Source organism: Artemia franciscana, chromosome 1, assembly GCF_032884065.1.
Source record: "Artemia franciscana chromosome 1, ASM3288406v1, whole genome shotgun sequence".
NCBI classification, from domain to species: Eukaryota; Metazoa; Arthropoda; class Branchiopoda; order Anostraca; family Artemiidae; genus Artemia; species Artemia franciscana.
The window spans coordinates 58,462,181-58,488,289 of record NC_088863.1 but is presented as its reverse complement, the minus strand read 5'-3'; the positions used below and the strand labels follow the sequence as shown (position 1 = coordinate 58,488,289).

Genomic DNA, 26,109 nt, shown 5'->3' with positions numbered 1-26,109 from the left:
AAAAATGCCTATTAACTATTTGACACAGCGCCGTATATCTTTTCATAGTTGTATTACTTAAAATTTATTTTATGCAATCTTATGAAGCAAATTTTGTCCTTAACGTTGGCAGTTCTAAGTAAATTCAAACTGTTTTGGAATAGCCAAGTGCCAAAATTCAGTAACAGCAATAAATAGAACTTCTGGATGAGAAATCAATAAACTTGAAAGTAAATTAGCAAATTTTTCATGGAAACTGTTTAATCCGTGATCAGAGCTTGAGTCTCCATCTCCATTTGGGGCTTTAAAATTTTCAATAGTTTGTTTATATTGATTGTGATGATTTTAGACCACGATCATGATGGTTTCCTGAATTTTTGCGTTAGGCTACAGAAAAGGGGCTTTTTTAAGTGCGAAAGGTTATGCTTAGTATAACTTAGCATAGCCATATAGAATAGAAATCTCCTTAAAGGAGATACTGTACATCTTTACACAACGCGTGGTTGTAATTGCTATAGTGTCTGGTCAATGTATACTACTCTGTTTTGACACACCCTGTTTCTAATGGGAAGAAAATCTAGTGTCAGAAACGTTATTTAATAAGAGCTAGTTGAAAAAACTGAAAAGGTCAATAGTTGGTTGGTACAACTACACTTCTCCAGCTTCTTTTTTGCCAAACCCTTTTTTGAAATTTGTCTGTTTTGCTAGTTACTTTTTTCTTTTTCTTGCTAGTTACTTTAAGTTCTTCCAGGCAAGACCTCTTCTTCTTAGGAAGAAGTAGGTGAAGTGTTTTTTTTTTTCGCACAACGTGCATAGATAAATAATTATCATAAGAGAATAAAATTAATGTTTCTAATGGCGTGGGTCTAATGAACGGCATTCTTGTGATAGAAGCGAAGTCTTAAAAAAAAAAAATCAATCTTGGTGGCTATGGATCCATACATAAAGCCCAATAAACGTATACAAGAAAATTTGGGAGTTTTAAGATTTACTATCCCTTTGAAATATTGCTGACACAAGCTTGTCGATGTGAGAATAAGCCATGTAACTGTTCATTATTTTAAAATTTTTATTTTTAATTTATGTTTACAAACCTACAAAATACTTGAATCAGGAAAATACAATTCAGTGGTGGTGTTTTTTGTTATCAACAGTTTTTTTTAATGGTAGGCTTATATCTTATAGCAGCCATTCGAAGACAGCTGTTCAAATGCCCGTGAGTCAACCACTTCCTCTATTTGATGTATTTCATGCTAGATATTGTAATTATTCCCAGTTACGTTGAGTTGAACATTACCTTCACTCCCAACCTGGATCAAAATTGAATATTTCTCCTAAAACAAAAGGACGAATATTTTTATTGCTTGAAGTGACGGATTTTAACGAAAATTCACTTCGGAATAAATCAGTTCTGCCTGAAATTCCGAAGAAATCATGCTTTAAACAAGCGAAGTGTTCGTACTCGCCCCGGGTAAGAGTTTTCTCCCAAAGAACGATTTTTTTTGTGAATGAGATTACATTTGAAATGGTCCTTTGCTTTGAAAATGCAAGTTAAGGATATTTAGCGTTTCGTTTGTGTCTACAAGAACTGCACAATCTCGCAACCAAAGTTAGCCTAGTGAACTTTGGCTTAGCTCAAAGTTAGCTCAAAGTTAGCTCAGTGAATGAGTCATTCACTTAGCCAAGCTAAGTGAATGACTCATTTCGTTCTTTAAAAAAAATTTCCAAAGCAGGAAATAACTCTTTGAAACGTTACTAAACCCTGCCCCTAGCAAGGCAGCAAGCATCTGTATGCAGCAGTAGATCATCACTCTGGCATTTTAATTGTTCAATTAGAGTCGCTTTCTTTCTGTAATAATGAATATCACACAAAATGATAATCTCCAAACTACTCGCAGGCAATGCGCTATAAAATGGAAAAGGATGAAGCTGACAAAAACAAAATTGTTTTTAAATGATCAGAAACTCGGATCATAGCTGCAACACAGTAACGGCTTCTTTGGTAGATTGGACCTACTTTCTCAAGAGATCTAAAAGTCTTTTGCAACACTAGAATATAGCTTCAATTACGACTTTCTTGTGACATGCCGCTTTAAACTCAGCAATATGTGTAGAATAGAATTAATAATAGTTTAAACTCATAAAAACTAAATTGTAATAACGTTGATTTTATTCTTATCTGTTTTGGCGTCAAAATAGGCAAAATATGGTGCTGTTGATCCAGCTTCTGGTATCGTGCTTTTGTTAACGTTCTTTTTTCAAGCCAAAGTTTTCAAGCCGTTACGCTAGCTGGGGAATTAAGCAAGATACCCTTATTATTTATTTCTGGCTGACGCCAGTCCCTCTGTATGAAAAACTTGAAATTATCGATTTAGGGAAATTTTTGATTAATAGTACCATATTTTATAACAAGGACTAACTGCATGTCCACAGCTGGTGATAAATAAGTGTGAATGAAAAAAGAAAAATACAGGCAGTTGCCTGCCGCAAGCGCTGGTGTACCTGCCATGAGGTTTCTCTTTTAAGTTGCAGAGAATAGGTGAGCGGGAACTGACGCTTCCCTTTTAATTATTCACCATATTTTTCTGCTGAAACAAATAGCGCGAGATAAGAAGCAACCGGTGTGCTACATTAAGAAGTGAAAGGTACTACAACTTAGAGAGAAACGTGGTATAACGAACTTGATTGTTCATATTAATATCTACTAAGGATCTGGGTTTTTACATATTGGAGAAAATTTTTAATCTAAATTTTTTACCAAACATTTTTATCCTGCTGATTGGAAGTTTAAATTTGAATTTTTACCCAACGTTTTTTTTTATCCTGCTCACCAAGATTATTCTCCTCTCCAATTTTTAAGGTTGAAACTGGCCTATTGAAAGACCGATATGGCCCCCCTATTGGATCCGCAAACTATCGCCAGCACAAAGCCAATTCACCCCATTAAAACCCTTTACATATCGAGTTGGCCATCTGGCTCGAACATAGGAATATGGAGAGGAGAGTGGTAAAACAGCTGATATTCCTAACTTCTGCCCTGTCTGCAAGATAAAAGTGACTACGAATTCTATGCACTGCTGCCAGTGTGAGAAACACGTTCACGGACTAGACTAATGGTTATGTCAGCCGTGCCGTTTCAAACCAGAACTTGAGCCCATGGGACTAAGGCGAGCAAATCAAATCTGCTGGATTTCTAAGGTAAATTGTAAAACTACCGCAAATCCTAATCCTAACGAAAAAACCTACAACCAAATGGAACATATTCAGAGAAAGAAAACTCCGTTGGTGACACCTGCTTTAATTTTTTTTTTCGTCGGAGCTCCATTTGGCAGCATAATTGATGCACTTGTCATGTCAATCAGCTGCTACAGATGCCGTTTGACAATCGACACTAGACTTAACATGACTATCCCTGCTATATCCATAAGCCGGTCTTCCGAGATCTCAACAGTCAGTACCGATTCGTCCGCAAATTCTTCTTGGCTGGAAAAAGCACTAGAGCCTTCCACTAGTCTAGGAAGCCACTCTTTATCATGGGACGCAGTAGAAATGACACCCTTTAAACTCTACAAGAAACAGGACCAAGTCCCAGCAGCATACGCACCGGTGAAACGGGATGATAATATAGAATCACTAGCGTTAGACCTGACTGATGTCCTGATCTTAGAGAAAAGGTTCAAGATCAGAATCGCATGATAAACAAACAAAAATTGCTGATTACTGAACTTGGAGAAACCAATTCAGCATATCAAGCCATCATAATGGACACCACCAAAATTCTACACAGCAACAATCATGCACGATAATGCAGTTTTTGCAAGGCGAAGCCACGACATCTCCCACATCCTCAAGTGTGGGCATAATGAATGAACCGCTTGAACTTGTAATTACTAGAAAAGTTTTGCGGATTGTTCAATCAGTAGCTCAAACCGATTTGCACGAAGTAGAAGTCAAAACAGATAATTCTCATGTGATTCAAAACTCCCACTTTGGCCACTCTTTAAGGAAACACCCAAAGTCAAATGCCCCAATACCAAAAGAATCGTGTTTTTATTTCAAAAAAGGTCACTGTAAATGGGGATCAAAATGCCGACTTAGTCATGGAAAAATACTGCCGCCGCTCTGCCAAGAATACTAAACAAGTAGAGACTGCCTTGTTGATCAAGTGAATTGCGGAGCGATCCACCCTGAAAAGTGTAAAAAATTTGCGGCAGGTGATTGCGGGAGGGGATTACGCTGCAATTGCTATCATGCAGACATTAAACCTACCCCAAATCCAAAAACTGACCGGCATAAAAAAACATAAAAAAAAAGAGACGAGCCCTTTACCACCACCCGCCGGAAACGAAAGTGTCAACCAAATGGAGGCCACAAGTTTTCTAAAGAACTTGCTCAGATACCACCAGTAAAAACCACCAGGGTTTTCTCCAACAATAAAATGGTCGGAGAAACCCAAGAACAAACCCCCGCCAAATCGATCTAAAACAAAATTGCAATCGAAGGTGCAGCTGCTGGATCTCATCTCTTTCAACTTACCAGCAAAGGGATCCTCCTTTTCACGGCTTTCTAAACCGTCACCAATCGACGGGGAGACCTTATCTAAAACCACTCAGCAGTCTAGTATATGAAACACTTCTTCAGACATGGAGACAACAACAAAAACTAATTCAAAAAGTATCACTGTGCCTATCACCTCAACAGGTACTCGCCATCTAAGACTTGAGACACCGGATCCTTCTTCCTACAACCTGGAAAGAGGGGAAAAAACATGTTTTGATATAAGACCAATCCAATCTCTCCATTTTCCAACAATAGCCCTGTCAAATGTACGATCTTTGAACAACAAGGCAGAGGATATGGAAGTTTCCCTAAGGAAACATGACGTTGACATCATTTGCATGATAGAAACATGGATTCTGTCTGCTACCTTGGCCATGATTGACGGGTATTCCTGTTATATTTCCTCACGCTGCAGTGCATTGGGAGAACGCATGAAGCATGATGGCGGTGTCGGTTTCTACTGCAAAGAAAACGTACCTCATAGGATTCTGGATGTCGTAGCACCAAATGACTATGACATTGAAGTTTTGTGGCTCTAAGCATTACCAAAAGGCCTACCTTGTTAAGTGTCGTCATTGTTATCCGCCACGGTATATTTTCCACCAAGATAACCATATCGGCGACAACTGGTGGAAATACCTCCAACAAAGTTGCAAATTCATCAGGACGACATGTCCATATACTGTCATCTTTCTTAGTGGGAACTTTAAAGATCTTAAGCCGAACTGGATCGAAAGCTCTACAGCGCTTCATTAAATAGTTAAAGTGAAAAGGCGAGGAGAAAATACCCTTGATTAGATCTTCACTGCATTTGGTGATTTCTACTTAGATCCTTTGGCGGAAGCACCACTCTTAACCAGTGACCATGCAACAGTTGTATTACGACCAAAGTCAACAATGAAACTTAGCAAGCCAACCCAGTTATCTACCGTCCAGTTACAGAAGAAGGTATAATTGGCTACAGAGAATGGCTCAACTCCGTATGCTGGTTCTACCTTTTTGAAAACAAAAGACAAAAGCAGCATGACTGAACTCCTCTATGAACGAACGATTCGATCGAACTACTCTATGGACAAACGATTCGAGATTACAAATGATTCTTCCCAGAAAAGCGAGTTACAATTAAGGCAAAGAATAAACCATAAGTTACTCCGACAATTAAAGCAGCGAAGACAGAGCGAGACATGCTTTATGAGACAAAGCCACACTCTGACGAATATAAACAAAAGAGAAAAATAATAGTCAGACTACTAAAGCAAGCTAGGTGTCTATATGGACACCAAATTTTAGCTAAGTTGTCAGCCAGTGACCTAAGAAGATTCTACGCAACTGTACGGAAACTAAGGAGACATCAGAAGTCTAAATCCACCCTTGGGGACCAGCAAGGAGAGAATGTAACTGCAGAAACAATTAATGTACACCTTTCAAATGTTTGCCGCCAACTGCCTCCCCTCAAGACTTTTCCACAGAATGGTCCAATCGAAACCATCCCTATCATCACAGTTTCCCAGGTCCAAGAAAAACTCGAATACCTAGACATTAGGAAAGACTTGTACCTTGGTGAAATTCCTATAAGGCTGATTCATACACGCTCCCCCTTACTGGCTACAACATTGCCAATGGTGTATAACCAGTGCCTACTAGATTCCATTTTCCTAGATCATTTATCACCCCAATTCCGAAGAAAATATCGCCAAACTCGTCATCCGATCTCAGGCCAATTTCAAAGACACCCATCATTTCAAAAATCTTCAAAAAAAATCTTTTTTTTTAAAAAAGACTTTTTTTACAATGGCTACTAGCAGAAGTAGAACACAAAATCGGTCATATGCAGTTCGGTTTTTGTCGATGACACAGCGCAATACATTATTTGTTCAGATTACTTCAGGATCTACTAGAATACTTAAAAAATCCTGAAGCCCTTGCTGAAATAATTATTCTAATTTCGCGAAAGCTTTCCATCTGCTTTATCATGAGATTGTATTCAACGGAGCTCATGCCCTGGAAGTCTTGCAGTTTCTCTTATGTACTCTCGCAAGTTTGCTTTCTGGTCGTTAATAGTGCACACAACTCGAAAACTATGAAACATCCAACTTCCAAGAGATCACGTGCGGAGCAGCCCAAGGAAGCAAGTTAGGTCCCATCTTATTTTTGATAGTCATCAACCGAGCGATGAGGCAAAACAAACAGAGGTGTAAATTTGCTGGTGATCGTTCGATAAGCCTGGTGCTTTTCCTGTCACAAATCCCCAGTCAACCCATACCCCTAGTTGCAAAGCCTCAACATCAAGCTGATCAAGCGAAGCTCTAGCTAAGCCTCGAGAAAAGTTGTGTAATACTTGCCAACTTCCTGAATGGGAAGAGCATAGACGAAATTGCGCCTTTCCAAAGAAAGAAGTCGGTAAAAATACTTGGCATCAAATTAAGTGACGATCTTTCGTTCGTAGATCACATCAGCCAGATCATAGTTAAAGCAGCTGGTTTTCTAAAATCGTTCGCAAATCTCAGAAGGTTTAGAATGACGGTTTGGAATCCTTCTTTCGTGCTATAAATTTATGTCATGCTCGTAATTATGTACGGCTGTCCTGTCTTGCACCTGTCCCTTACAGAGAAATACAGAAATCAACTTCAAGCAATTCAGAAGAGAGTCTGTAAAATCGGGCCAAATTACAATTACTATGAACAAAGCTTGAGTCAACGTAAGCTCCAAACCCATGATCAAAGGAGGCTTGAAATGCTGATGAAGTTTGGAGCTGACATCCTGAAGTCCTCCACAAACCAAAATATCCTGCCACCGTTTACTTCAGAGACCCACGCAAGTGTTTTAAGGAGTGTTTTACTGTTTTTCAAACGTGAAAAGAAGATAACAGCCGAATATTTTTACTTTTTTCTAGTATTTTGTAACATATTATAAGCTCTTTTGTCAGTTTGACATGTTTTTGTATAAGTTTTGTCTGGTAGCCTTTGAGCTGGAGATGCTGCCTTATCGGGTATGTGGGTGCTAGGGAGCGGGATTTATCTCCTGAATTAAGTACAGCTATACAAATACTACAAGTAGATTAACTCCCACTAGGGGATTTTTTTCTACTTTCAGACTTGATTTTACTAAATTTTGAGGTATGACTCAAAATTGGATGTACGATAACGTACGACTTTGTCTAATTTTGACTGTGGTTGCCATTACCTACAACTGTGACTAAACGCATAGAAAAAACGCATCACAAATTTGTTTATGTTCATTTTTTTATGTACAGTTTTATTTCCAGGCCCCTGGAACCGATCATCCATCTTTATATAGGTCAACATTCTTTACGGATCGACCACATTGGATTCATAGTTGGCCCAGAGATCTAATGGAAACACAGATGACTACTGTAAAGTTTAGGTTCCAGCACACCAAACCCCTCATAGATGCTGTACTTACACTAACCGGAAATAATCAACTGATAGTCAGTCTGGTACAGCCAACGAGGGCGCTCACTCCTGGTCAGGTATGTTAATGCAACGAGCTCTCGATAGCTTATGGCAATAATGGGGAAATATGTTGCAGATCACTCAATTTCACGGTGAAGAATGACATTATGAACACGGTCAAAAGTTGTATATTTTTTTGTCTTTTGGTCAAGAACAGTGATGACTGTTCTTATTATAAAACAAAATCATAAGCATAATTTACTGCAATTTGAATTCACATCTGACCACTTTTTACCATGGCTTGACTCTCAGAAATCCTTGTACAAAACAGATTGTTGATACTGACAGAATTTAAAAGTTTTCTTTTGTCATTTTCGATTACCTAAAAGGACTTCGTCATCATAAGGGATAAAATCAGCGTTATCAGCTGTTTACAAGAATAAGGGGTTGTAATTGACTTAATCAATACTTTTTAGGCCTCATAATATGGAAGGGGCAAGATATACCATAGAAGTGTAAAAATATAAAATGGAAGGAATTTTATGTTAGACGTCAGAAAAACTGGGGGGACATCTTCCTTCCTGCCCAGGCATAGGATTACTAAGCCTGTCGGTTGTGTTTTGGAATTTTTGGGATTCCGCAGCAGGAATGATGGTACCTATGTCGAATATACTCAAATGACTAAAACAAACTAAAAAAAAAGATTAAACGTATTGAATTTCTGCATACGTAGCTTTCGTCTGTTCAGCAAGCTATGGTGCAAGACGCTAGAGACAATTTGAATCTATTGGAGGGTGCCATTAAGAAAAGTCTTTAAGCGGGTCCCAATTCTTTGTATGGGTAGAACAGTGGCCTTTTTCCTAGAATATCAAAGAAATGGCCAAAGAAATAATGACAATGAATGTTATTTGTTTGGTAGATCTTTAGACTATTTTGTTCCGATATTTCTTATTGCAAAAGGAAAGACCTTGGGTACTAGCTGGCAATTCACTGAAACTTTACTAATATACTACCCAAGTTGCTTGCAAAGAAACCTCAAGGTTTTGGCCCGAAAAAATATTTTGATAATTTTTTTTGCTCTTGGTTATATTTTTTTTTACTTTCGACTTTAATGTAGTTCACTTTCAACTTTGGTATTTTCAGATGCAGGGCAATTGTTTTCACTCACTTAATTAAGACAAAACACATGAATTGGAACTCAATAAGACAATAACAGGATATAGTTAATAAAAATGAAGAAAAGTAAGTGAAAATAAAATAAAAGAGGATTGAAACAAAGTGTGTTTTGAAGATTTTTTGTTGCCAAGAACTGCTTTTTTCTTTTCTTTTTCGTGATTTTTAATTTGATTTCATATCCTCTGTAGTTAATAAAACCCACATCTATCTAAATAATTGCCTATAGAGGTAACTCTCTTTGACCAAAGAGTGTGGATAACTTATAAGAGTGGAAACTAGCGATATTGAGGTGAAAAAATCATCAAAACCATCTAGCATCTGTTGATAGATGGGGATATTTATGTTTTGTAAAAACAAACTAAAAAGGATCAATAATCAAACTATCAAGACATGTTTATTAGTTAAAAAGTTATTTTTTTAACTAGTGTTTTGTTGTTTTTTTTATTTTGAGACACAAGAAAGGCATTTATTTATTTATTAAGCAGTTAAATCAAATGTTCTGTATACCAATCTATATAATCGTGCACTGTGATTTCTTTTTGAGCATAACATCTCGCTTATTATATACACGAGTATAGTTTATTCTTTAAATAATTACTTGAGTTTTTGTAGCCGAGCTACAAATTTTCGTAATTTTGTAAAAATATCTTAAAGAACGGATTAGCGAGGTCATTGTGGATTCCACCGCAGTCCCTTCCATATCTCTTTGAATCCAAGACTTGATACTTTTTTCAGAAACTTCTTCAAGATGCAGGTGCTATTAATTTTCTTCGAGACACTGGTGTTAATTACATAATAGGTATTGTTTACTTATAATTGTTACTTAATAGGGTTTGTTTACTTTTGGCTAATACATAATAAGGTTTGTTTACTTTTCATTGTTGCGTAATAGGACGTGTTAGAGTCCGCTAATAGAGTGGTACATTTTTCTTCAAGACGTTTTTCAAGATATTTTTCTAAGAAATTTTTTCTTCAAGACCTTTTTTTAGACTTTTTTCTTCAAAGACGTTTCAAGATATTTCAAGAAGTCTTTTAAGACATATTCTTCAAGATGTTTTGAAAACATTTTTCCTCGATACGTTTTTATAGACATTCTTTTTATTATATTTCTTTGTTTCTTACGTAATAGGGAACATTTACTTAGATTTCATTATTTCTTTCAAAGAGTTTTTTTTTCAGGGAACCTTTATAATCTAAATATTTTGTCCGCATTAGGATTCGAAAGAAATTTCTCTCTCAACGAATTGGAGCGCTAGGCGCTTGGACCAAGAATGCCTTTGTAATATTTTCATTTGAGAAATACTTTCCACGCGATAGCCTATTCCATGACCGGAGAAATCCCTGCCCATCTTTCTAGAATGATTAAATGGATTGCTTGTTTTCCTGTGTCTGCAATAATAGACATGAAGGCGGGAAAATCGATTTCTAGAAATTGGTTACATTTGATGTGCACCTGCATATTACACCGTTATCAATGTTCCAGCGTAACCTAGACAGGTTAAGTTAGTAATTGAATCAATGAAATGTTGCATAGCTTTGGTCTTAGGTATTTCATTGCGTAAATGATTATGCATTGAAGATTCATCATAGAACAAGAAGTCTAAAAAACGTTTTCTAAAAGGTTTTTTTATTGTACATACAAGTTGTGTTAATAAAAAGAAACATTATAAAAATCATGAAATCACAGGAAAAGCAATTAAACCTCAACAAACGGAAAAGCAAAACATGAAAGAGCGGATGTAGGATAAAATATAAGCAAAACAAGGCTGAATTAAAGAAATGTGGGGGCCCTAGAAAGCGCTTCCAAGGAAGGAGGGGTGGAGGGTCGTTATTAGAGGTAAATGTAAGTCAGATTAAGAGATATTTATGGGTAACCTTAATGAAAATGCATCGTTTCTATTGTTCTATTAGACAGAACTGCAAAAAAAGACACATTTTTTATTCGGTTATTTCTGAGATTTTTAATGATTCATATTCACGCCACCCTGACAATTTGCTGGCCAATTCTAGCAAGCGATTCCAGGGGTAGGGTTGTTATTATATGTAAATTTAAGCCATTAACAAGATGCTATGGAAAAACCAACTTGAACATCAACCAGCAACGCCACTTGGACCAGCCCTTTAGGGAAAATGCGAAATTTCATATATATGTAAATAAGGGCTGGAAATCTCTGCTACTAGGTTTTCAGACACATTGAATCTGATGTTTTAATTTTCATCAAGATTGTATCAGCTTTGAGCGTGTCTCTCCTTGTTCTAAAATCTTGAGGATTTTCTTTCGTTCATAATTATTTATGGGTATTTTTTACGTAATAAATTTTGCCTATTTAGTCTCTAAAAAATATATATTTTGTTTCATTAGTTGTTATCGAATTTTTTTTTAGTTTCCAATTCTATTATCAAGGGCTGCTCTTTACCTTCAGTTTATTACCACGGACGGCTCTTCGTGCACATACGCACCCTTTACCTTAAGAAATTAGTATAGTTTTACTTTGCTATATCTGACAAATTAGTTGTCAAAGAGCTTTTGCTAAACTAAATTCAATTAAGATAAGGCTAAGGACAGTTTTTCGGCCAAACTGTTCATTGAAATTTTCAAAACGTTTATGCTGATGTCGCGTGAGCGATAGTTGCTTGATAAAATGAAGTTCCTTAACAATTTTAAAAATGTAAAAATCACTTGCCAAATACTTTGCTCTCGGCCAGCTACTCAATCTATCCATAGAGATATGCTGTAGAGCTTACTTGTCAGCTCTTAGGAATCAAAAGTGAAGGAAGATTTATTCAGCAATGAGAAGTTAGAGACGGTGCTAAAAGAATAGAAAAATAATAGGGCTTTAGGTACAATTAGTAAAGGAGTTTTTGAAATGCGGTAGTTCTGAAGGTAGAGATAACGTTCTAAAGATTTGGATATAACTTTTGATGAAAGATAAATACTCAGTGACTTCAGGCAAGCTTCAGTTAAGTCCTTATATAAGAAAGGGGTTAAGAGTAAGTGTAGTTATTATAACAACAATAGACTGATTTCTTCAAGACAAATATCCTTTGCATGAAGATATTTATCAGACTAGAAGATGCTGTTAATGAAGTTTTGAAGTACCAAGGACAGTGATATTAAATCTGATCCTTTGAACTGTTAATTGGGAACTAATTCAACCATACATGTCTTAAAAGATTATATAACTTAGGAACCAATTCTAAATGAAATAGACCTCTATAGCAAGAAATCAGTTAAAAACAATTTAAGAAGGTGTATCTTGCCTTTGAAGGTGTCTTTGGGAATCAACGGAATATTACCTTTTGGACTTTTACGGGCGAAGAACGTTGTCAAATTTTGCCAGCTAGTTTTGCCTGTATGTTTTCGAGGGTCCGATGATGAGTCTCAACATTGACGAAAAAGTGATACTGTCCAAAAGTTCACGGTGTTAAGTCAAGTATAAGAAGAATCTTGGAAAATCCCAGTTTTCAGATGTGGACAGACCTAAGATGGCTCCAAGAAGCCAAAAATGTGTTTATTTTGTTCTCATTGGAACTTAAGAGGAAAAGAGGGGCATTTTAGGAAGGGGAAGGATTGTGTTGACTAAGGTTTCCACGCTTAGATGAATAATTTTCAAGTTATGATTATTAACACATTAATTAGTATTAATAATTAATAATAAAAAGAATTGAAGGGGGTGTACAGGTTGAATGTGTGAATAGATTTCGCTGGAGGAGGCTGTTGGCCTCCAGTAACTTATCCTTGCATTGATTTTTAGTTACAGTAACATTAATAAATAATGGTGTAGTGTCCAATGTTAATTTTAAATTCTTGGTCAACCTACCTGACACTTTAGTCAGGCGTGACTTGCTAAAAGATAACAAACAAATATTGGTCCAATCAGAGAGGCACACTTATTCCCGACGTTTAACTGTGCCAAATTAACCAAACGCTTGGAAAACTATAGGTTCTATCACTATCTTAGCTCTATGACTATCTACCTTGGTTCTACTGCCCTAGATATGACGAATGGACGGATAATAGATAGACATATCTATTAACAAATGAACTAAGATCATTTTTATACAATCCTAATAAAGGGGAGGGTGATTAATGCCAGGTTTGCTTCTCACTCAATTGGACTGTCTGTCTTGACTTTTTCTACAATTAGCCATGACTTGATGCCCATAACTTTTCTATTTAAATGCAAAAATCAACGGGACACTTATTCCCCTTGCAATTTCAGTCAACTTGTTGCTCAACTAAGATTAAATTAACTTTTTGTTAGTGCAAATGTTCAAGTTTATAAATTGAATCAATTGCCTTGCCTGACGCTCATTGCAGGATGGCCTCATTTTGACTTTAGATGCTTGTTTGCCTCTCATTCTTGGCAAATTAACGGCCCTGTGTCAATTCTAAATTCTTGGTTCAACCTGCCTAAGACCATAGGCAAGCGTCCCTTGTTTACCTTTCATTCCAGGCAATCTAATGATCCTATGTCAATTCTAAATTCTTGGTCAACCCTGCCTGAGAATGGGAGGAAAGATCCTCCCACGTAATCCCATTATCAAATTATGATTAATACGACATTAATTAATGAAAGGGATTGAAAGGGGTATTCAGATTGAAATTTTGAATAGACTTAGCTGGAGGAGGCTGTTGGCCTCCAGTAACTTATCCTTGCATTGATTTTTAGTAATTGTAACATTAATAAATATTAACACACCATAATGGAGATGTCTCTGAATCATCAAACCCCCTTTTTTTTGGCTTTATGGCATATAAATAGGCATTTGATTCTGTGGCTATAAAAGTCTTGGTTAAGGTCTTATGCTTTTTTGGTCTGCCAGATAAGTACATTCATAGGTTAGTGCTATTTACAGGAATAATATTACTGTTTTTGGGGTTGGAATTGAGATTAATAGTGAGTCTGACGTGGGATCAGGTAGGAGTTAAAAAGTGTTGTATGTATTCCCTCTTTATATGGATTATTTCGTTGGACTTTGTCCTAAGGGACACAGTAAAGGCTATTGTTAACATTATATGAAGTGGAAAGGTAACATTCCAATAGAATTAGACGCTGCAAATGATCATTGCACAGCACAAGATTTTTTTTTTTTTTAAGTTTGGAGGGTTCGAGGTACACGAATAGGTCTAAAAATTAATGTTAAGGAGACTAAGTCGCTTAGAATAGAAATAAATGAGGATGTAGATTTGATGTTTGGCAAGTGAAAAAGTTGATCAATTGAACAGCTCCACTTACTGCGGTAGCATTATTAGCAAAGATATATTCTAGCAGATTAGCCAGGGCCCATGACGTTTTTTTCACAGTCGAAAAATTTTTGAAAGAATAGAAAGATAAGTCTTTAAATTAAGACTAGGAAACAGGAAGCCACGAGTAACCTCAGTAGTCAAGGAACTTGTTTGACTGCCTGTATATCACAACAAAAATTCATTTCTTTCCCATTTCCTTGGGCTATTATGAAGGAAAGTAAAAATGGCCGCGTCACGTTGGAGGAAAGACATTAGATTGCCGAAAACCATGCTTTTTGGTCATCCATTTTGGGCCAATCGAAAATCAAGGCCCTCTCGATTAGGATAGGAAGAGGTCATCAGAAAGAATTAAGGACATCTCTGTGTGTGTCAATCGGCTTAGTGCTGCAATGAGCTGTTAGTAGTAGTAGCAGAGCACAACGATCCTGTTTGTTAACCTTGGATTTGTTTTTTGAACTTTTACATGCCAAACTAAAGCTGATAGGCTGCTATTTATTTTGTAATTTTTCAGGCCTTCTCTCTCCAAAAATTTAACCCTTATACATGTTTAAAAACATCCCTCTAAAGTTTGTGGTCCCAATCAGGCTCTGGTACAATTTTTATACATTTCTTGTTTTTTCAGTATGCCGTATTCTATAAAGGTGAAGAATGCCTCGGAAGTGCAAGAATCATTAAGCTTGGCCCCTCGGAATATCATATGAACTACAAAAGTTTCATCACAATATAGTTGAAGCAAATTCTTGATGATTGATTTGTTTGGTTTAATAGCTGACATGCTACCAAAAAAGAAGTTAAAAAAGAAACCGGTTTCGTGTCAAGATTGCGTAGCTGTTTTGTTACAGCGACTAGTAACTACGTTATAGTTAAAAGATGTTGAAATAAATATTTTTGCTGTTTATGGATTAATTTTTATACAGATTCCTAATTCAGGGCATAACTTAGACGGGTATTTACGCATGAAAAGTAGGTGAGATTCTTGAAAATAATTTGATTAAGTACTGGGGCGAATTTAGTGGGTAGTTTCAGAAGCTCATGGCTTCCCACCTCCAGAAGGTCAAAATATGCTCTAATTGCAGGGCAATAAATATTGGTGTGGGCAGGGGCGTAGCTCCAGCATTTCATTGGAGGGGGCCAAAGGGGCGGGGGAATATGTGGAGAGTCAATGGGTACGGGCTATGTAATTTTTTCCAAATTATTAGGGGCTTTAAGTTCCCTCCTTACCCCTTCCAACGACGCCCCTGGATCCAGATGCCATATTTTATCGGTGCCCTCCGAACATTAATTATGTACCCTCCTTGATAACAATGGCCAAATTAAGATCAAACCAATAGATTATTTAATGTAAATAGTTGTCAGTTTACTGACAACTTTGTTTAATGTGTATATAGTTGTCAGAAGAGTCATCCGTCATCCGTAACTGATGAGATGTCAAAAATGATTTGGTAACTTTGACTGTTAATTTCAAGTGAACTTAAAAAAACTAAATTCTTCTGTTCTTGAGTCTTTTGCTAACTAATATACGAACATATAGTTTGATGCTTCTTTTAAAGCCCTTTCCGAATATACTAGTTGTTCAGTGGTTCTATATATTTTCAGGTAGGCTTTATTGGGTACTATTAACAAACATTTGACGAGACATAAGCTCAAAAGATAATGGCAAACCCAAAAATCAACAAAGTCTTGTAAATAGACTAGGGTTAAATCTGGACCCATTAGTGTGGGAGTGAGATAGCGACGGTAGCGATTGCTGTATTTGAAGAGAGTATTGAATGGTGAATTCAATTATTTATTTCATTTTCAATATCTGATTTCTTCCCTAGGCTATAATAAACCTTAAATCCAGTGCAACTCAGTCCCCTGCAAAACTCAGTTTCATGCACCTCAATTATCCAACCTTAGACTTACTTTAGCTTTATGCCCCATTACTCTCCCTCATGTAGTTTTAACTCATGTCCCAATTCATTTTCAAATTAACTCCATTCCGCAAAACTTCATTCAAGTGAACCCAGTGCGACTATGCGCAATTCAATTCAGCCTCATTATGTTCATATTCCATTAAATTTGATACTTTAATTCTCTCATCACACCGAAAAAGTTTTTTGTTCGATTGGCTTGAAACTTTACCCAAAATCTCTTAATGCAGCATAAAATAAGGCAAATTTGTAATATAATTAAATTACCAATAAAAATAGTTTATTTAAATAATTTATCCCCTGCAGCAAAACTTACGGCATTCAGTCATATTAGGATTGAGCTTAACAGAGTTAATACAGTTGGAAGTTGCATTAAAAAGAGTTGAACGAATCTTGGGACTTAACTCCAGCGGGCTGATTTATCTGGGGTTAATATAAAAGAAAATTCAACTGAATAGCATGTTACATGGGATTGAACTATTTGGTGTTGAATAAAACGAGGTTTGAGTTGAATGGAATTTAATACAATGGAACCAATATTTCAAGTTCATTAGGTTTAGGGAAGATTGGTTTTCTTCTGAATCAGAAAGCTTCTAACCTGTGTGAATGAAACTATTAGGAATGGATTCAAATGCCCTGATTATAGCCTGGTATGCTGTTTTCAACCTCCTATCCTCCCCCACCTCCGAAGTGGATCATAAACTTCTCATGAGCTTGAAATTGCTGTGAACAGAACTTTCACCCAAAAAACTAAAAGCTAAATTTTGTTTTTGCCTGGTGTTTCCAGGCTAGAGCTACCAAGATTTCTGGGTCCGAAGTATCAATTTACCACGAGTTCTGATTCACGACGTTCGTGGTTTCATCCGTTATTGTGTGTTAACACGATGCGGCAGACCATGTAACTTTCCGTCTTGAGGCTATCAAAAACTTATTCCTATATTATCCCTATATGTTTCAAATATTTCCAGTTTAAAAAACTTGTAAATAAAAAAATGGTTTAACACTTAAATTTTAAGCACATTAATACCTTAGTATCTCCAATAAAAAATTTAAATATTTTGATTCAAATAGGTAATCGTTAGAAACATTCCCTGTTCTGCGATTTGAACTAAAGTGCAATTCCAGCAACGCATTAATTTTGCTAATTAATTTGTGAATAAAACGCATAACATACACTAATACCTCCCTTTGCATTGTGTTTACTTTCTAAAAGACGCAAATTGAAACAACGCAAAGTGAATTAAGATTTTATATAGCAAAACATGTAAAGGTTATAGAGTTACGAAAATACTACTTTAAAAAACAAAATTGAACGAATTAAACATTAAAAATCAAAAATAATATAAAATTTTATCACAAACACACAAAAAACAAAAAAGTATCCATTTAAAACAATATATTTGCTGTATTAAATCAATTAGTCAAATATTATATTAATCAAAGGTCATATAAAAACTGAAACTTCTGATAGCGGTAAAAAGACAAACAACGCAACATCGAAAACCTAACGACGCTCAATGAACATTAGTACTAATTGAGCAGCGGCACAACTTCGAAAAAAAGCAGCACGAAACGCTGCAAAGCGAGGTATTGGTGTACTTGAAAAATCGCTGCAATAATGCGAAAAACATCGCACCTACCTTAACTTTATCTTTCAGAAGATGGTTTATCAATCCACTTATTGCTTTTAAAATTCTATTATAACTCTGAAAAGATAAAATAATCGTAATTTATATATACTATCCTGTAAACAATTCATGGGCACGTTTTCTTGCATGGGATGGAAAATTTCGCCGTGGGAGAATTTCCTCTAATTCTCAAAAGGGTTAAACAATTCCAGTTTTCCGCAAAATGTGGTTTATTGGAAGTACGGGCTAAACCAAGTAGTTTTCCTTTCTAAATCTGCACGGTTTTGCGCATCATGTAATTGCATCATGAAAGCAGAAAATTCAGAAAGACATTGAAGCTTAGGAATTTTACGACTATGCCAAAAACAGAAATGGTTGGCTGCAAATATTTAACCTGCAAAATATTTTCAATTTTATAACCTAGCAAATATCTTCAATTTTCAATGGATTAAAATCACATTGTTTCTAAAACAAGCATCTTCAGAGCCTTGATTGGAGGTAATAATATTAGCGATTGAATTGCTAATAGTTAGAAAAAACACAGCATTATCGGCATTTGGAATGAGATAAAGTCTTTAATTAGCAAGAATATACGAACCATAATGCGCAAACACGATTTTTTTCAAGTAGAGAACAAAAATTCGATTCAACGACGATTTTCGTTGAAGAAAAATTCCAAAAGTGTCAATTTTTCAAAAATTACCCCTTTCAGACTGTTATGAGTGTCTGTCGGTTTCACCCTGAAAGTAGTTTCACTACCTTATTGAAAACTGAGCATGATTGTTTTTTTTTTTTTTTTTTACTATTATTTAGAGAGAGAGAGAGAGAGAGAGAGAGAGAGAGAGAGAGAGAGAGAGAGAGAGAGAGAGGAGAGAGAGAGAGAGAGAGAGAGAGAGGGAGAGAGAGAGAGAGAATTGCTATTGTGTACTAAGTTATCGGTATCAAGACCAGTGAGAGGCTATTGAGTGACTTAAAATTGGCCTTTTATTTTTCTGCAGGTTATTCTTGGAGGGTTATAAAAACACCCTTTCACTTCTTTATTCAAACTGAGCTTGATTGTTTTTCTTTTTTTTTTTCTTTTTTTTTTAGAGAGAGAGAGAGAGAGAGAGAGAGAGAGAGAGAGAGAGAGAGAGAGAGAGAGAGAGAGAGAGAGAGAGAGAGAGAGAGAGAGAGAGAGAGAGAGAGAAAGAGAGAGAGAGAGAGAGAGAGGAGAGAGAGAGAGAGAATTGCACTTGAGTACTAAGTCATCGATATTAAGACCCGTGATAGGCTATTGAGTGACTTATAAATTAGTCTTTTATTTTTCTGCAGGTTATTCATGGAGGGTTATAAAATATACTTCATTTTAGGTCTGTTTTGTGTTTTCAGTAAAGCACTAGATCTTAAAATTCTGCAGATATTGAAAAATATCATCAGTTAGTTTTTTAAAGCTAGTTTTAAAGACACGTCTTGCGTAATCTGCGAAGCAATAATTTTTGTTGGTTTAAACTTTCAACTTTTCTCTCTGCTTTCTTAAGAAAAACTTAGCCTACCTCAGAAAAAGTTAGTCTAACAAAAAAATTATAAAAAAGACTTCGAAGAGAAAAGCAAAAGCAAATCAAAAGTAGAATCCACTCCAACCAGCCCTTGGGATAAAAATTATCAAATAAAATATAACAACATGACGGGAGTTACAGCTGCAAAATTACATGGAAGTAAAACATATTTAACGATATGTTTTAGGCCACACATTTTTCAAGTATGTTTATAAAAAAAAACTCAAAATCATACTCAAACCTTGGGATACAAGTATTAAAAGCCAAAAAAGAAGATTTCAGCTAAACTTCGATTTTTTTTTCTAAGTTAAGGTGGTTGGGCACATACACAGTGAAAGATTTCGGAGATTCCCCCGCACCAGATCTTTGAATTGTCTTTAAGAACTTTTTGAGTATTTGACATACAGTACGCCATTTTTTCTACGAACTTGAGTATTAATCGTAAGATCGCCTCCCCTCCCTCTGATATAAAGTATTAAAATCTTGCCGTAGTGTAAATTAACTGCTATTGTGACTGCTGTTCTGCTGAATGTCTAAAATGAATTATCTAAATTAGTCAGACTGAGGCACTATATCCAACAAAATTCCCTTTTAACGTATTCAAACACCTTGAAAGAAGGCTTTAGGAAAGTTTTGCTGGTGCCACGCAAGAGAAAATGCAAAGAGCTTACGAAAACGCATCGCTTTCTTTGTCCTAGCATGTGTCTTTCAGGTTTTACTACCGACCTAAAGAGTACTGGGGGGAGAGAGGCAGAGGGAGTACTTACCTTGGGCACGTAAATTTTAGGGGACGCAGAATTTCAAATAAACAATCCAAAGGTAATAATCATTTTGTAGCTTTCAAATCCCTTTTTTTTGTTGAAATAAATTACAGCGTAGATAGTAAGTGCAAATAATACATAAATTATTAAGTAACTATAACAACAATCAGTTAAATATTGATAATTAATAATAATCCAATATTTTAAATAATAAATAAAAATAATCATTATTTAACTATTAAACAGAAAATAATTTTGTTGTTGAAAGAAAATTTTGTTAAAATTTGGCCTGAAAAATTTGTGGAAGACAGTGGGGGGGGGGGGGGATGTTACGCTATCTACGATTTTGCTACTGGCACAAGAGAGGCCAGAATCACCACTGGGGGAGGGAGGTTTACTTCAATTTTCGGCTGATAGAGAGGATTTTAAAAACCTGTTGTTGGTGAAGAGGAATAGTTTGGATTCAGGAAAGAGAAGAAAATGTTCGGAAAGTTTAGCCCTACTTTTGCCTAATGTTTGCATGTGTGAATTATAATCTTTCCATTTCATTGCTGAGTGTGATGAGCTGTCTGAGTTGCGGAGTGAATTGTTTGGAAGCTCTGGGAGTGAGTGTTGGTTAATTGAGCGGATGTCTGAGAGGAAAACGTCACCTACTACAGAGTTGTGTAATTTTGTTAGTTTGGGCGTTGTACACAAAGAATTGTGTTTGGAGGCATAGTTTGTTAAGGTTGTTAGGAGCTGAATTTTATTATAGCTGTTCGTCGGCTAAAAATACAAACCTCTTTGTCTTTTTTTCCTTGTAGCCTATGTAATGTTTAAAGTTGTAGTTTGTTGTTCGGGCTTTGTTTGCATTTGTATTTCGTGTGTTTCTATTGCCCCCGTGCTCTTCCAATAAATCGTATCCTGACTGTAGTCTATTTTGAATTAATGTATGCATGGATAATTCAACCGTCCAGTCCTTTTTTTATCAGATTAGAAGCAGTACAGGCTTTGAACCAGAATTGAAGTTGAAGGGTTGTTCTAAAAACGGCTACGATATTGAATTTGAACTTCCAGGGTATTTTTTAAGGGGTGTTAGGACTCAACCAGAAAGACAGTATCTGCATCCAGGCTGTCAGAAAGATTTTTTTTTCTTTTATGCACCGAGCAAACGCTCACGTCAAAATTGCGAATAAAAGAGTTCAAAAAATCATTTTCTCCTTTCGTTTTCATTAATATATTACGTTTTGGATATTTTCCCGGAAGGTTTGTTTCGAGTATATTATCTCTATTTACTGTTTAATCCAAATCTTAGTTCAAGAACAGTTCCTAACCTTGATTTCAAATTGAATGAAATTATACAATAGTTTTATTGAATTGGATTTAAAAGCAACTGCTCTGACCATCTTATGCGATATCAAAATTTCAAAGAGAATCTGGTATCTTAATACTTACGCCAAAGACGGGAAAAACCGAAGAAATATTTACAATATTAACCAATAATAAAACTTTGAAAATCAAAAACGAACAGAAATAAATGGTTCAAAACTTTCCGAAAAAGAAGTTTATAAAGAAAAGTAAAGAACACTATTAAAGATGGATCAGCAGAAAAAAAATTATAGAATAATTCAAGCTAAAAAAAAAAAAATCCAGAAATTACTATCATATCATAAATAAAACCGAAAATGAACAGAAATTAAAACACATGATTAGAGCAAACTTAAACATAAAAGATACTGAGATAGATTAATAAATAAATCTTGAAACTTGGAATAATGCAATTGAATATTCAAGTGAAGTTTAAATCAAACAAATAGTATCAAAACAAAAGTTTGTCTACTTCCTCCTTCCCCCACCTCTAATTGTGAAAGTTGTAAAGCCTGTTGTGTCTTTTTCACTTTACTGTAAACAAATTATATTATAAAATTTTTTATCACATTTATTAAATTGAAAAAGAAAAAGAAAAAATAGTGAAATAAAACCTTGAATTGCTGAGATTCCCAGGAATAAATATAATTATGCATCAAATATTCAGTTTATTATCATTAGCTCTCAGTCATCTTGATTATTAGTTTTATTTAGTTTTAGTGATTAATTTTATTTTACGTTGATGTTTAGAAAAATTATAGCGCACTGTCCAAAATCTATTTAGTTTTTATTGAAAAAAATTACGCAATACGCTTTAAAACTTTTGCGATTAGGAACCCGAGGACGGTAGCAGGAGCCAAACTCCTCTTTGTGGTTATAGTTCTTTGTTTTAAAATTTAATATGGATATTCTGTTTAATTTCCTCGTTTTAAGGTTATTTTATTCACCCTTATCCATAGGCTATCTATTATCTTTATATTTTATATAATCGATAATTTTCATTTCTGTTTGTTTTGGACTCTATTTAGTCTCTGATAGTAATATCTGGCAATTTAGATTTGAGTTATTATGGGACTTTATTTCTGTTGGTCTTTAGTTTAATATGGCACTTTACTTTTCTGTGAAAAAGCTCTTTTTCGAAAGGTTTATCAATTAAAATACAAAAAAAACCGCTATTACAAATCATTTTACAGTAAAACTCATTGAAGGTGCTTCGTATAGTTGCACACAATCTGTTAAAAGTTGATTTCTAGTGAATTCGCTTATGGGGAAGAAGCTTACGTTAGACCTAAAAAAAAAAGTTTTTTGGCCCACATTTTGGAACCTTCATTGTGAAATGCTTCAAATGATTTGAACGATCGATCAAATGAATACCGATTTAACCTTTGACATCCCTTCATTTCAAAGGACATGCATGCAGATGAATGTAGGATGAAGCCCGGACTACGGTGCTGAATGGGGGAAACCTTCTCTTCTTTTTTATAACAAAGAAAGTTTATTTAGGAAAATTGCTTTTCATTCTTGAAATTAAACATGTTAAATGAGCGCACAAAATAGATTGGGAAGGAATGAAAAGGTTTTTCAAAATATGCATGCGTAGAAGGACTATGAATTTGCTTTCAGCAATAACATTTTCCGTCTAAATATTTTGAAACCCAATTGGTAAATAAAATAATTCCAATTATATCCTACTTAAACATTTGACAAAGTTTAATGTAAATATTTGACGTTTTGTGGTGTTATCCCCATCCACATGCAAGATAATTTCAGTTAGTTTTGAGTTTCAATGTCACTCTTTCCTTTCATTTCGAAAAAAAACGTGTTTCAAAATTTAATTATAGTTAAAGTTCACAAGATGGAAACGGGTTTCTCTTTTCTCGTTTCTAAATGAATAAATGCACATCCAGTTTTATTGCCAGGTATAATCAAGTATGGTATATTTGCCAAAACGCACTTAAAATTTGTATTGCTAAAGAGCTGCCTATCCTAATCTGGCATAATTTTTATATGGATGACCCTTGGTTTAGTGTCTATTTATTTTTACTAGCGAATATATTCTTAAATAACTTAATTGTTTATTCTGGCGAATTTTCAGACTGCTGAAAAGTATATAGAAGTAATATACCTTAGGTCGGCTGTATAAGACATGAGATTTATCAAAGCATGGACAATTCCCCCCCCCCAAAATAAGTAGGATGCATCAGTTTTTTGTTTAATGTATATGTTTTCACCTGTTTAATTACAACAAATGCTTTATATATATATATATATATATATATATATATATATATATATATATATATATATATATATATATATATATATATATATATATATATATATATAATATATATATAATATATAATATATATATATATATATATATATATATATATATATATATATATATATATATATATGTTATATATATATATAATTATTAAAAAAAGATATATAACTCTAATAATAAAACTTTTGGTTGGTAGTTGTCAGGGATTCCTTCCACATTTCGTTGTATGTTTGCCGTTTGTTTTCAGGGATAGTAGAACTTTTAGGCTACGTTGTCTACGTTTCCTGTATTAAAAACAGGAGAACTAAGGTCGACGCCAACAAATTCAAAAGTTTAGCTTTGTGACTTATGTATCGTCATGGCAAATTCGGGTCGAAGTGGAAACTAATGTCGTTGAAAAATACATCCAAGTTGACCTTTATTAGAGTCCACTGCAACTCGGGATATGTCACCTTACTTTTCCTGATTTCTCCCCAGTAATTGTATTCGCCTTAATTATGTTGTTACATAATTCAGTAGCAATAAGGCGGGTTCCATTACACACACCATTTTAAAATATCTGAGTTACGCAAAAGCATAACTATGGTGTTTTTCTTTATTTTCTAAGTCATGCGTTGGTAAATCTGCTGTTTCAATTGAATTGAGGAATTCTGGAATAAATCCAATTCCTGTTTTTTTTCTGTATCTTTTACATAATCTTAGCTTTTGTATGATCTGTATTCTCCTGGGAGGCGATCGACAATTTTCTCATTCATTTTACTAACTTCTTTGTTGCTTGAAACTAAAATATCTCGATCGTTTATTAAATGGAAAATTTGTTTAGACAAGCATTCTCCAAATACTTTCTCAATTAAGTTGCCACTGAAAATTGTGTCTTCCGGTAATTCAATTTCATTAAGTTCATTTTTAGGAAGATTTCCATTTCCCAGTTCGAGGATGTACTTTGCAAATACTTCCTGTTCAGGATCTACCCACATATTTGTCTCAAAGAAAATATGTTTGAAATTATTCCAAAGATGACATTTTTTTACTGATAAATCGATAGTTTCACTGCGGTTGCTTCGGGGTTGAACGGGTAAACACTGTCGGTAATCACCCCCAGCAACTAAAATTTCCCACCAAATTGTAAGTTTGGATTTGGAATGGACCGCAACAACTGATATATATTTTGTAAGCCATACTGAGGAAGCATGGGTGCTTCGTCAAGTAGGAAAACATCTACTTGAGCTAATTCTAAGCCTCTGCTTTAACCGGGTCGTATGCAGGAAACAAAATCCGGGGAAAGTGGAACTTTCAAGCCGAAGGTCTTGTATGTTGCTAGTCCAAATGGCAATAAAGTTGCTGCTATTCCTGTATTAGCCATAGGTTGCACTTTGTATTTTTTTTCTCGCAGAATGTGGTACAAGGTCTTATAAACAAATGCTTTATCGATACCCTTTGGTCCACCTTTAGAAAAACATATTTCCCAAAATAATTAGGATCATTGACAGCATGTAAAATATTGTCAACAATTTCAAGCTGTTTCCTTGCAGAAGCCGATACATATTATCTCCAGCAACAGCTGACTTACTAGAATTTAGAAATTCCAAGTTTTTGTCATTTTTATTCGTCTCAGTGTTGTCCATGCCATATCATTCCACCCAAAACTAAAATTTCGACCTTCTATTGCCATTGTTTTTAACTTGGATGTAATAATGCGATATACACGCTTTACTGTTGCCCTTCAATCACTTTTGACTATTAAAAAGGGCACTAGCCCTTTTAATTTCAAGTCGAATAAGCCTTTTTTGAAGTTCCTACGACAACAAATAGCCACCTTAAAATTTCTATCAGATGCATCGTGGGAAAATTCGAGGTTTGGGGGAGGTGTCCAACCTTCAATCACTCTGAATTTTAAAAATGGCACTATTTGGGAAAATGGTGGGCAATGGATGTTGGTTAGTTTCCCTCAACCATTTATGACTATTAAAAAGTGTACTGACCCTTTCAATTTCCAATAGAATGTGCTGTTTTCGAAGTTTCCGCGACAACAAATGGCCATCTCAAAATTTCTATCAGATGCATTTCAGGGAAATACGAAGTGTGTGTGTGTGGGGGGGGGGTATCAGCCCTCCGATCACTCTGAGTTTTAAAAAGGCACTAGAACTTTTGATTACGAATTCAATGAGCTCCCTCTGAAATTTATCTTATATTAGCTGACTCCTGCCACGCGTTGCTGAGGTGTTGCGCGCCCCAGCAACACATAGAGTTTGGGGA

The 26,109-nt window shown here is 35.3% G+C and overlaps 2 protein-coding genes and 1 long non-coding RNA gene across 5 annotated transcripts in view; 2 read left to right on the top strand and 1 right to left on the bottom strand.

The window, feature by feature from the left end:
* Positions 1 to 15,277, top strand: part of LOC136031898 (mitochondrial tRNA-specific 2-thiouridylase 1-like) — a 51,898-nt gene extending 36,621 nt beyond the window's left edge. For both annotated transcript variants that reach the window (XM_065711898.1, XM_065711889.1), the window contains exons 6-7: positions 7,805 to 8,029; positions 15,002 to 15,277. In XM_065711898.1, the coding sequence (XP_065567970.1) occupies positions 7,805 to 8,029; positions 15,002 to 15,106 (330 nt within the window). In that variant the 3' untranslated portion in view covers positions 15,107 to 15,277. The remainder of the gene's footprint in view (positions 1 to 7,804; positions 8,030 to 15,001) is intronic.
* LOC136031910 (uncharacterized) overlaps positions 1 to 26,109 on the bottom strand; it is a 121,800-nt gene that overhangs the window by 22,704 nt on the left and 72,987 nt on the right. The gene's annotated exons all lie outside the window — the stretch shown is intronic.
* The window catches only part of LOC136031890 (NACHT, LRR and PYD domains-containing protein 4-like), a 133,833-nt gene continuing 122,955 nt past the window's right edge, over positions 15,232 to 26,109 (top strand). Inside the window, exon 1 of one of the 2 annotated variants that reach the window (XM_065711866.1) lies at positions 15,232 to 15,346. In XM_065711866.1, the coding sequence (XP_065567938.1) occupies positions 15,336 to 15,346 (11 nt within the window). In that variant the 5' untranslated portion in view covers positions 15,232 to 15,335. The remainder of the gene's footprint in view (positions 15,347 to 26,109) is intronic. The other variant, XM_065711875.1, reaches the window with a different exon arrangement.